Here is a 12158-nt window from a genome sequence, read left to right as displayed (position 1 = left end):
ACTGGAAACATATGCTGGACCATTGTCAGTTTTTATTGTTTTAGGTATACCCATAACAGCCATTACCTCTAAGAGGTGTGTAATAACAGAGTCAGCTTTTTCAGAGCTGAGGGCAGTAGCCCATTGGAAGCCTGAGAACGTGTCTATAGTATGGTGTACATATTTCAAACTGCCAAATTCTGGGAAGTGAAATACATCCATTTGCAAAAGTTCATTTCTGTGAACACCTTTAGGATTACAACCTGCTGGTAATGGAGTTTGAGTGTACAATGAGCAACTGGGACAATTTCTTACTATTTCTTTGGCTTGTTGCCAGGTGATAGAAAAATCCTTCTTTAAACCTTTGCTGTTAACATGGTGTTTCTTATGAAAATCTGAAGCTTCCAACACATTACCTACTAATAAACGATCAATTTCATCATTGCCTTGTGCCAGAGGACCTGGCAGACCTGTATGGGATCTGATGTGTGTTATATATATAGGATGAGTCCTGTTTCTGATGATTTCCTGCAATTGTAAAAACAATGAGGTTAATTCTGTATTATCAGGAACAAATTCTGCAGTCTCAATGTGCAGGACAACTCTTTCTGCATACTGAGAATCCGTGACTATATTGAGAGGCTCTGTAAAGTCTTTAAGTACCATGAGAATGGCATATAACTCTGCCTTTTGTACGGAGTTGTAAGGGCTTTGAACTACTTTACTTATATTTCCTGATTTATACCCTGCCTTACCTGATTTGTTTGCATCCGTGTAGAAGGTAAGAACTCCAGAAATAGGTGTTTGCCTCACGATACGTGGAAGAATCCAAATTGTTTTCTTTATGAATTTGATTCTCTCTGTTTTGGGATAGTTATTACTAATACTTCCCAAAAAGTCACTGCAAGCTATTTGCCAATACTCATTATCCTTCCATAAGGAGGAAATTTCCTCATTCGTTAACGGTACAATAATTTCAGCTGGGTCTTTCCCAGTCAGTTGACGAAGCCTTAATTTACCTTTTAATATCAAATCAGATATCTTTTCTATATATGTTTTCAATTTTTTATTTTGTTTATGTGGCAGAAATACCCATTCTAGAATGATGTCGTCCCTCTGCATTAATATTCCTGAGGGGTATTCTCTAGATGGTAAAATAACCAGAATACAGTCCAGATTTGGATCCACACGGTCCACATGTGCTTCTAATATTCTCTTTTCTACCCATTCTAATTCTTTTTCAGCCTCAGCTGATAGTACTCGTGGGCTGTTTAGGTCTTTATCTCCTTTTAAAGCCATTTTCAGGTGTTTTAAATCATGCCCTTCTACACCAATAATCGTCTGTAATTGAGAGATTTCTCCTAATAGTTTTTGAAGATCATTAAGAGTCCGGTAACGATCTCTTCTGATCTGTACTTTCTGTGGTCTAATTTTCTGAGCATCTATTTTATAACCTAAATAGTTAATAGAATCTCCTCTTTGTATTTTTTCTGGAGCAATTTGTAATCCCCAGCGAGGCAAAATTTCCTTTACTGCCTCAAACATCTTTTCCAAAGTATCCTTATTTGAATCAGACAATAATATGTCATCCATATAATGATATATTAACGAATGTGGAAATTTTTTACGAATTATTTCTAGAGGTTTATTCACAAAATATTGGCACAAAGTTGGACTGTTTAACATACCTTGAGGTAGTACCTTCCACTGGAATCTCTGTACCGGACGGGAATTATTATAGGTAGGTACTGTGAAGGCAAACTTTTCTCTGTCGTTTTCTTGTAACGGTATGGTGAAGAAACAATCTTTTAAGTCTATAACTATAATTGGCCAATCCTTAGGAATTAGAGAAGGTAACGGCATCCCAGGTTGTAGAGACCCCATAGGCTGAATTACCTTGTTGATGGCTCTAAGATCAGTAACCATTCTCCACTTACCAGACTTCTTCTTGACAACAAAAACAGGCGAATTCCACGCACTAGTTGATTCCTCAATGTGTCCAGCATCTAGCTGTTCCTGAACTAACTTCTCCAAAGCCTCTAACTTCTCAGATGTCATAGGCCATTGACCCACCCAGACGGGTTCATCTGTCAGCCATTTTTATGGTAGAGCTTTTGGTTGCTCTGTAGGTTTGGCACTAGCATCTTGCTTCTGCACAGCCTGTACGTTTGGCATCTGTTTTCTGTACTGTCTTACTATATTCTTACTACCACTAAGAGCTTGTCTATAATTCCTAGCTGATACAGGAGGAATTTTAATCTGCGTATTCCATTGCTGGAGTAGATCACGACCCCAGAGGTTTATAGCAATATCTGCAACGTATGGCTTTAACCTTCCTCTCTGTCCTTCTGGCCCAATAAAGTCAATCCATCTAACGCTCTGTTTAACTTCAGATAGGGTTCCGATCCCTAAGAATTGAACATTAACCTCTTTTAAAGCCCAGTTTTGTGGCCAGGACTGCTGATTAAGGATAGTGACGTCACTTCCGGTGTCCAGTAATCCGTAAATCACCCTATTATTTACCTTAACCGGAAGTTTGGGTCTATGATATTGTATAGAAGTTTGCCAAAATATATGTTTTGTATCTCCTCCTGATGTAATTGATTCATCCTCTGGAGCTAATGTATTATCCAGTGCCGTATTATTTACAATGGGCAGTGGATCTTCTAATTGTCCTGGGAGAGGCTGTCCTCCACTGTCACTGGGAATGACCGGATAATCTTCTTCTTCGGGGCTCCATGGAGCCCCGGAAGCCCGTTTCCCTGCTGTAAAGATCTACCTTGTCTGTCTATTGTGGAAAAGCATTCATCAGTCCAATGGCGCCCCTTCCCACACCTCCTGCATAGACCAGGAGGCTTAGGCCTCCTGTTTGATACATTCCTGGAAAAAGCATTATTTCTAGGAATGCGTTGTCTACAGTTCCTACTAAGATGTCCTATTCTACCACAGTTAAAGCATTTTGCATCTTTACGCCTATTTAAATTCTTTGAGATTGCCTTCCCTACCCATGCCTCTATATCATCACAGGTAGGGTATTTGGCATCCTGGTGCCTCCTCAAACCTGTAGAAATAGCTTCACCTACCCAAGCTCCTGTATCCTGACTTTTACATTCCAGGTTCGCTGTATGCAGAACCCATTCCTCCAATGGCGCTGATCTTATTTTTAATGGCCAAATTACCTGCCTGCATTGAGGATTCGCGTTCTCATACGCCAAAGATTCTATAAGAAGACGCCTGGATTCTGGGTTCGCTACCTGTACCTCTACTGCTCTGGATAATCTCTCTAAAAATTCAGTGAACCTTTCCCTTGGGCCCTGTAATACCTTGGTGTAGGGTTGCATTATCTCTCCTGTTTCACAAACCTTATCCAAGGCATTTAAAGCAGCTGTACGGCACAAAGACAACATGTGCTCATCATATGCAGATTGAACCTGCGTGTCAGCGTAAGGACCCTCCCCAAGAATCTTGTCTTGGGGTACTTCATGACCGTTCTGCAATTCCTGAATCTCAATTGCTTTTGCTTCTTGCCTCCACAAAGCTCTCCATTGAATTTGGCAAGAATTTTCGAGTACTGCAGAGGCTAATTGGGCCCAGTCTTTTGGGGTTACTTTATTTACAGTAGCCCATGAGGTTAGGAGCTCTCTGACAAAGGGAGAATGAAGACCATACATGACAATGGCCTCCTTAATATTTTTTAGATCCTTCATCTGTATAGGCTCCCAGTGATAAGCAATGGGACCATTTGATTGTTTTTTCGTTGCTGGTTTTTCTGATACAGATACTGGAAAAACCATAGGGGAACGCATAGCAACCTTAGGGAAATCATTCCGGCATTTGAGAAGCTTTGGGAAACTCCTGTCCTGACCTGTTGCCTGTATTTCTGATTCTGAAGTATCAGATTGAGCGTCTTCTAAATCCTGCAGTCTATTCATCATTGTTTCTCTGAGCTCTTGAAGTTCTTGGGACAAATGATTTTCTAAGGATGTCATGGAATCTTTCATTTTCTTACATTCATCATTTACATGTGATTCCAAATTTCTAATATTCTCATCCTTAGCAAGTACCTCAATAGCATGTAAACTGCCTTCAACAAATGATATTCTATCAGTTAGTTTACCATTGCTCTCAGACATGGAACAATTCTTTTCTGCTAGCATTTCAATTTTATGTTCCAGTCTTTGTAATTTGCTAGTGAAATCATCAAACATGGAACCGTGTTTGTCGTTAAATGTTTCCACATTATGTTCCAATTTTTCAATTCTATCTATGGAACACATTTTTCCTGAAAATAATTCAATTTTGTGTTCCGTCTCTTTAAACCTGTTCGTCAGACCTACATTATCATTTTTAATATCCTGAATATTTTCTACCAACCCTTTCTTACTCTCCTGCAATGAATTTTGCATTTCCTGAATCCTTTGTATTAAGATTTCAAAACTATCCTGCGATGACTGCATGACCTGTATAAGTTTATTCCTATTTTTGAACCATTTCATTAACAAAATTATATTGATTATGAAGCTAATAATCACCATCATGGGTAGGAAGCACCTTTCAGGTAGGTCCTCAACCCTTTCTAAAATCCCATCCATACAAAAAACAAGAAAATTCTTAACATCCTGCATCATAGTGTTAGCTGTTGACATTGTATAAAGCAGTTACGTTTGTTACCAATGGAGTAATTCAGGCCAAAATCAACAGGCTGCCAGCGAAAGAGCACGTGGCCGGAGTCAGCTGGCCGCCAGTAAAACAGCACGTGGCCGCGAGAGAAACCTTGGAATTCCGCCTAACCTTACCGGCAGGTAGAAGGTACTGGTTCCTGGCGGCAGGAATCGTGCCTTGCCGAGCGAAGTGGTGAGGAACTTAGCGAAAGGAGAGTCCACGTGTGCCTGGTCCGGCCAAGAGAAGCCGCTTTTTCCGGGGCGCCTGGATCCGGATTTCAATCCCGCTCCCGACACCAAATTGTTGGCTTTACGGACGCTGTAACGATACGCGACACACAGTTACTGAAAGGGAAGTTAAGTATTTAATTTAGAAAATTACTCACACGATACCAAACCCCGAGAAGCCCAGCAGATCTCAGCTAGCGACTGGACCGGAAGCCGAACTCCAGGAAAAGAGAGCGAGACTTCCTGTGCGCTGTCTTTTATGCCTTCCCCCGTAACGCCCCCTAGCCATGCCCAAAAGTGGGCCTGGCTAGTGACGTAGTTCCGCCTACGTACGTATACGTCTTTACGTCCAGCCGTATACGTCTTTAGTCCTGCCTAAAGTGGGTGTGGTTAGCGGTGTGGTAAACCGCCCTTTTATTACCTCATCTGTATGCGCCTCTAGTAAGTCACATGTTTAATGGCGGCATCAGACTTCCTCCTACAATTCCCCTTTTAGTCTAAAAAAGGACAACTAACTTGTGTCCATGAACAAAATGTATCAAACATCTATTCTATCTAAACCTAAACTTATCTTAAAGAAACACCCAAATATGAACACCTCCTTCCAGGCTTCTAGCACGTTCTTGCCGGCAGCTTTCACAGGATAGCCTGGGCTTTGAAAGACCACTAATACAGGAGGAGACAGTGGTTGGGTGTGGAGAGGACTGCTTGTAATCCAAGTGCCAGGGATACCAGAGAGGCACCTGAGGACTGACACCCAAGGTTGTCCTCTGGCCTTTACCTGTACACACGTGTGTGCAGCACACACATAAACACACGCACTCAGAGAGAGAGAGAGAGAATGTGACAAAGGTGGATGTTGGCAACAGGGGATGGGCTGATAGGAGGGGTCAGAAATAACCTTGCTGTGCCAAAGCCTTGCTACTCATCGGTAGTTCAGCACTCACATAAACTACAGCAGCCACCCCAGTCACCCTCCACAGAGTGGTCTGTCACGCATGCCCCACCCCAGCCTTTGGAAATGCTGTTTCCTGCACCAAGGTTGTCTCTTCAAAGCTTGTGTGCCCGTGCTCTTTCTCCAGGACAGCTCCAACCCTCACTGCCACCCCCTTTCCCCCCCCCCACAGGTCTCACAAGAGCTAACTGACCCTTCTTTCCTGTCCTCATTGCAATGAGGACAAGATTGATCTTCTCCCATCTTGGCATGATTTGAAGGTATCAGCCAGCTTTCAAAGAGACCAGGAGAGAGCTCAGGAGAAGCCAAAAGCAGCTGGATGTGAGGATAAATCTCCATTGCCTTCAACCATTTTTGCATTGTCTTTGCTTCCTCACTGTCGTAGGTTGAATTGTGTCCCTCGGGACAACTGGCTGTATTCTCCCTCCATGGCACCTTTGAGTGTGACATCATTTGGAATCAGCTTTGCAATGGAATCAGGCAGAGATGAGGCTGCATGGGGATAGAATGGGCCTCAGTGCAGTGACCAGAACCCTCATAGTGAAACTTGGTCATAGAGACACAGAGGAAAGAATGCCACATAGACATGGAGGCAGAGATTAGAACGCTGCATTTATACCCAGGGAGACCAAGACGGCAGGCACGTAACAGAAGCTGGGAGACTCAGAAAGGACAATCACCAAAACCCTTCAAAAGATCACGGCCCTGTTGCCACCTCCATCTCCAGCGTGAGGCCTCCAGAGCGGAAGGTCAGCTTCTATTTTTAAGCTGAGCAGTTTGTGGTGCTCCGCACAGGGCACCCAGGGACCCAAGTGCAGTGGCCACAGCACAGTGCGCTCCCTGTCTGTTCACCGAGTATTTATTGAATGCCTACCATGTGCCATAAGGGCAACTGTGGGACTTTGTCTTTGACCTTTAAACCCGAAAACCAAGATGTGGATGTTATCTGCCCAGCTTATCCCCCTGGCTAATTAGCAGCACCATTTAGAACTTAACTTAATTGGAAAACTGCAAAGTAATTTAGATATGATAGCACTATCTCCAACAGGGAAACATTCACTCCCGATGGGCAATGACTTAGAGCAGGAGATACAGAGTTGCAAAGTCAGACTGTTGGCTTTTTTATAACACACTTCCTATTTTTTGTTGATTTCAACTTTGACTTTGTGTGTATGTGTGTTGTTACTGTTATACAGGACTATCTTCTGAGCCCAACTGCTGCCATCTTCAGAATGGGCCTGCTCCCAAAAAGATGATCACAGCTGGGCTTGTTGACTACGGATGTCCTTCTTGGAAGGAGAGCACAGGGAAGGTTGTGGCACCCTCAGGTGATTATCCAGCTACCACTCCCAACCGATTGCGTGTAGTTATGCCCTAACTGCGCATGGCCTCGAGGTCTCTGAAAGGGGTAAAAGAATGTAGGTGGGGATTAACATCAACCTGGGGGCAGACCCTGCAGGGTGGCCTCTTTAAGGTCACTCACCCTCCTGCCTATAACTGTAACCCCTCGCCCAATGCTCTGTAACTCAACCTCATATACTCATTGGTTTCCCAGAATGAACATGGGTGGATTGACTCCTGGGTTCGCCACTGTGCGCATCTCCCCCATAATTATGTGCTTATATATGGGTGAGTACACTCGTGTACAGGTTGGAAGTCGATCTCGGATGAGGCTCCACTTGAGTTTTGAGACAGGGTCTCTTTGGCCTGGAGTTCACCAAGTAGGCTAGTCTAGGTTGCCAGTGAGCCCCAGGGATCCCCCATGTCTGCCCTTCCAGCTGTCTTGCAACTCACTCTGTAGACCAGGCTGGCCTCCCTTGTGCTGAGATTAAAGGTGTGAGCCACCACTGCCAGGCTTCACACCCAGCTTTTTGATGTGAGTTCTGAGCATTGAATTAGGTCCTTATGCTCACATGGCCGGCATTTTGCTGTAAGCCATCTCCCAGCCTGCCATGTTTACTTGTTAGCTTCATGAATCCATCCTGTGGGATAGGTTGTCCCATGAAATGGAATACACACGCGCGCGTGCGCGCGCGCGCGCACACACACACACACACACACACACACACACACACACACACACACCGCCCCTCCCACTGCTCAGATTGCTGCAGAGCTCCAGTGTTCAAACTTTCCACCCCACCACAGAGTATGATCCCCTCCCACATGCAAACCTCATAAAGTACTGGCTGTGAGGGGATGAGATATGATGTGTGGTGTGCAGATGCTAAGTCACTGAGTGTTAATCTGCTTCTGTTAGCCCCAGGGCTCAAGTTCCTTCTCCCTTCCAAAGGGAGTTAGTAGAGACTGCTGGCTATCCCACTCCCTGTGAGTACCTGACACTCCCGGGGCAAAATGGGGGCTTTGTACATGCCAAGTCATCCCTCTCGCACAGGCAAATCCCAATGAGGCATCTCTGTCCACCAAGGCTATGGAGGAGGCCCAAGCAATGCCCAACTGCTGGGAATAACCATTGCCATCTTCTACCTGCAAGCAGCCCTCAGCAATGCCAGGCCTGTGGTCATCCCTTCATAAAGGGAGAGGGTGGGGGTCATTAGACCCCCCCACTTAAGGTAGGAGGCACTCCCTCCCTCCTGTACCCTCTTACTAGCTATATGTAATTCTTTTCCAGCTGTGTGTGGTCTCAGGTGGTGCCGTAGTATACAGAAGGTAGAAGAAGAACTGTAGTGGGGAGCCTGTCTAAGCACCCGTGGGGGAAGCTGTCATCCATGCTACACAGAACTCTTTGGTGATGTAGCTGGGGCTCATCCACACTCCTAAAGTCATTGATTGACCAAGCTAGAATCACATGGTCCTTTCTGGGATGAATGGACATTTGTTCGTGACTCTCAGGAAACACTTTTATATTGCATGTGTGTGTGTGTGTGTGTGTGTGTGTGTGTGTGTGTATACAAGTGCATATGTACACACTATATAGGGCAAACCACTACTTGTACAAGCTTCCACGAAAAACTGACTCATAGAATGTGCTCGGTGGGTGATGGCTACTGCTGTAAAATGGGGGACAAAAATAAAAGCATGTCTATGTCTGCATTCGCAGAACATGCTGCTAACACAGGAACTGGGTTCCCTGCTCTGTGGGAGTCAGTTCTCTCTTTCCATCATGTGGGTCCCAGAGATTGAACCCAGGTCATCAAGCTTGGTGGCAAGAGCTCTTTACGCACTGAGCCATCCTACCCTCCCTCCCAGGACCACAATTATTAAACCTCAGGCTGAGTTTCAAACCTAAGTCTTCTATCTCTTAGCCAAAAGCTCTTCCTTCTCACCCAATAGTGTAATTTCCCCCTGAGCCATCTGTGTATCCCAGATACCTGTACAAGGATGTAACTTTCACAGCTTGGAATATGTAATTCTGGCATGGATGCTTGTGTTTGGGCTTGACAGCAGCATAAACCCATAGTTTATCAAGGGACTTCCTGGAAATGTGGGGTGGAGGGAAGTCTTCTCTAAGAAAGAGAGAAAGGGTAATGGGCTTTGAGATTCTAATGTCATTGCACCCTGTTTCATCGCTAGGGAAAAGATCATTGCACCCTACTTCATAGCTAGGGAAAGGCAGGCTCAGAGAGAGTAACGAGACCAGGCCCACACACACTCCAGCTCAGCATCAGTCAAGCTCTGCTTCTCTTCCTGCCGATGGGCTCCTCAGCTCGGCTGTGCACAGTACAGTCATCTGGGGCCATCACTGGCCTCTGGCTCCGCTGAGATTCTGAGTCAGTGGGTCTGGAGCCCAGCCCAGTACCAGCACTTTGCAAACTCTCACGAGGAGCTGGCAACATGCAGCCAGGGGAGAAAGCACAGCCTGTTCTAGAACTCTCTGAAACCCTGAATGATGACTCTCAGCTCAGCCCCCATCCTCCTCCACAGCTGCCTCCACCTCTGCAGCACTGGGATTGCACACAGGCAGCACCAGGCTCTCTCTCTCTTTTTTTTTTTTAACGTGAGTTCTGAAGGCCAAACTCAGGTCTGTCTCATGTTTGCAAGTCAAATACTTTACTGACCAAGCCATCTACCCAACCCCAAAACATCTTTATTTTAATTGCCGAAAACAGAAATTGTACTCATCTGTCCTGTCCTGTGATGCTTTGATCCCTGATGCGTTGTGTAGTGTGGAACCCAGCTTGACCTCAACTGTTTCTCTCTCCATTGAAGGCCTCACTCTGAGCAGCGGGACTCAAGCGTTCACCAACTCCCATCCACTCTGTAAAACTCAGTGTAGATTTTAGGCAAGGTGGCATCCTATCAGGATATGTGAACATCAGGGAAACCGTAGAGCCTAAGATGGCCATGGTTTCTCCCTTTTAATAGCCCAACTTGAATTGAAGGGTTTTGGTCAGATTGGCCATCAAGCAAGCCCCAAAGATTCTCCCGTCTCCATCTTCCAGTGCTGGGATTTATGTGGGTGTTTTGGGTGGAACTCAGGTCCTCATTCTTGCACAAGAAAGCCCCCAACCCCTGAAGTTGTTTAATTACTCTTTGGCTCCTGATTAAAAAAAAACTTTTTCCCCTGTCTTTGTTTTTAAATAAGTATGTGATGCATTTTTGTGCCCTTTTTCCAAAAAGAAAACCAATCAGGTGTCTGTTCATATGATTTTTAAGAGTGGGAAGGAACACACACATGCACCCTACACTCTAGTTTGCAGAAGGTGAAAATGTCACCAACACACACCATGCAAGAGTGTGACCAATGCTTTTGATGGTACTGTAGCTTGAAGAACCTTCACTGGTCCTTATCTCCCTGCTCCAACCATAAACACATCCAGGTCTCAGAATGGGCTAGCTCAGGCAACCTAACACAGCAGAATGCACCAACTTAAAGCAGAGCCTCCCTGGGTTAAGTTAAAAGAGAAAGTGGAGAGGAAGAGTTGGAAAGGCACTAGCAGGGTTAAAGATTAGCAGTAGCACATGGCTTGGGAACTGATCTTTGACCAAACACTGTACAAATTGCCCAGCAGCTTCCGGCAGCAGGCAGAGGCACTGAGGAAGAAAGGAAGGAAGGAAGGAAGCAGAGGGAGAGAGGGAGTGCAGAGGGACAGATGAAGATATAAAGACACAGAGGGCAGGAAGACAGGAGGGCACGGAGCATCATGTCTATTCCCGCAACAGCCTCCTCACCGTCACCCTCCAGCTCCATGGAGATAATATTTGGCAGGAATAAGAAAGAGCAGCTGGAGCCGGTGTCAGCCACAGTGACAGGTGAGACTTCTGTATTTATACATGGGCATCCTTTTTCTGTATTCCAAGTTCCTTTGGGGAGCCTGGAAACTTGTTTATGGGAACAAGATAAGCCAAGACCCCCAAAACAGTCTCTGTGGTAAACTGGGTATGTTTGCGCTTGGTAACTCAGTTTCCAGGGAGAGACCTGTTCCTTTTCACTGTCTCCAGAAGAGTACTGAGAATTCTCTGACAGCCACCATGCAAGTGGGGAGACCAGGGGACAGCTTTCAGGAGTGGGGTCTTTCCACCATGTGGGTCCCAGGAATTGAACGCAGGTGTCAGGCTTAGATGCAAGTGTCTTTACCTGCTATGCCATTTTGTTGGCACTCAGGTGGAGTTTTCTAACTGAGGAATTGCCATAGAAGTTGATAGGAACCTTCCCAGCTGTTTCACATATTTTCTATGATTATCAAGGTTTATGTTAAGTTATATTGTTAAGTTACATGCAACATTTAGATGAATATTAAAATATAAAAGACAAATTTAAAATATCATTATTTGAGTATATTACTCTCACGTTTTTTAAAACTTTTATTATCTTTGATCATGTGAATGTGTCTATATCTGTGTGTGGGTATGAAAAGATGAGTACAGATATCTGGGAAGACCAGAGATGTTAGATCCCCTGGAGCTGGAGTTACAGGTGGTTATGAGCTACAATGGGTACTGGGAATCGAACTCAGACCCTCAGGAACTAGAAGAACAGTGTGTGCTCTTAACCACTGTACCATCTCCCCAGATCCTCTCAAGTTTTCATAAGGTAGATGTCTTAGTCAGGGTGACTAGTACTGTGACGAAACTCCAGGACCAAAACAACTTGGGGAGGGAAGGGTTTATTTGGCTTACACTCCCATATCACTGTTCACCATCGAAGGAAGCAGGACAGGAACTCAAACAGGGCAGAAACCTGGAGGCAGGAGCTGATGTGGAGGCCATGGAGGGGAGCTGCTTACTGCCTTGCTCCTGGTGGCTTGTTCTTCATCGATAGTGGAAGGAGAGAGCTGCCCCTGGAAGTTGTCCTCTGAACTCCACACACACTGAGGACAAAAGTCAACCTTGGATGTCATTACTCAAGTTGCCATCCACTTTGTTTTTTGAAA

General features: G+C 45.0%; 1 protein-coding gene across 2 annotated transcripts in view; it reads left to right on the top strand.

Annotated features, from left to right (window-relative positions):
• Positions 1-10809: 10809 nt before the first annotated feature.
• The window catches only part of Bco1 (beta-carotene oxygenase 1), a 38653-nt gene continuing 37304 nt past the window's right edge, over positions 10810-12158 (top strand). For both annotated transcript variants that reach the window (XM_005073192.4, XM_040736282.1), the window contains exon 1: positions 10810-11037. In XM_005073192.4, the coding sequence (XP_005073249.2) occupies positions 10929-11037 (109 nt within the window). In that variant the 5' untranslated portion in view covers positions 10810-10928. The remainder of the gene's footprint in view (positions 11038-12158) is intronic.

Source organism: Mesocricetus auratus, unplaced genomic scaffold (assembly GCF_017639785.1).
Source record: "Mesocricetus auratus isolate SY011 unplaced genomic scaffold, BCM_Maur_2.0 Super-Scaffold_6723, whole genome shotgun sequence".
In the NCBI taxonomy this organism is placed as follows: domain Eukaryota; kingdom Metazoa; phylum Chordata; class Mammalia; order Rodentia; family Cricetidae; genus Mesocricetus; species Mesocricetus auratus.
This window is presented reverse-complemented; position numbering and strand designations above follow the sequence as displayed.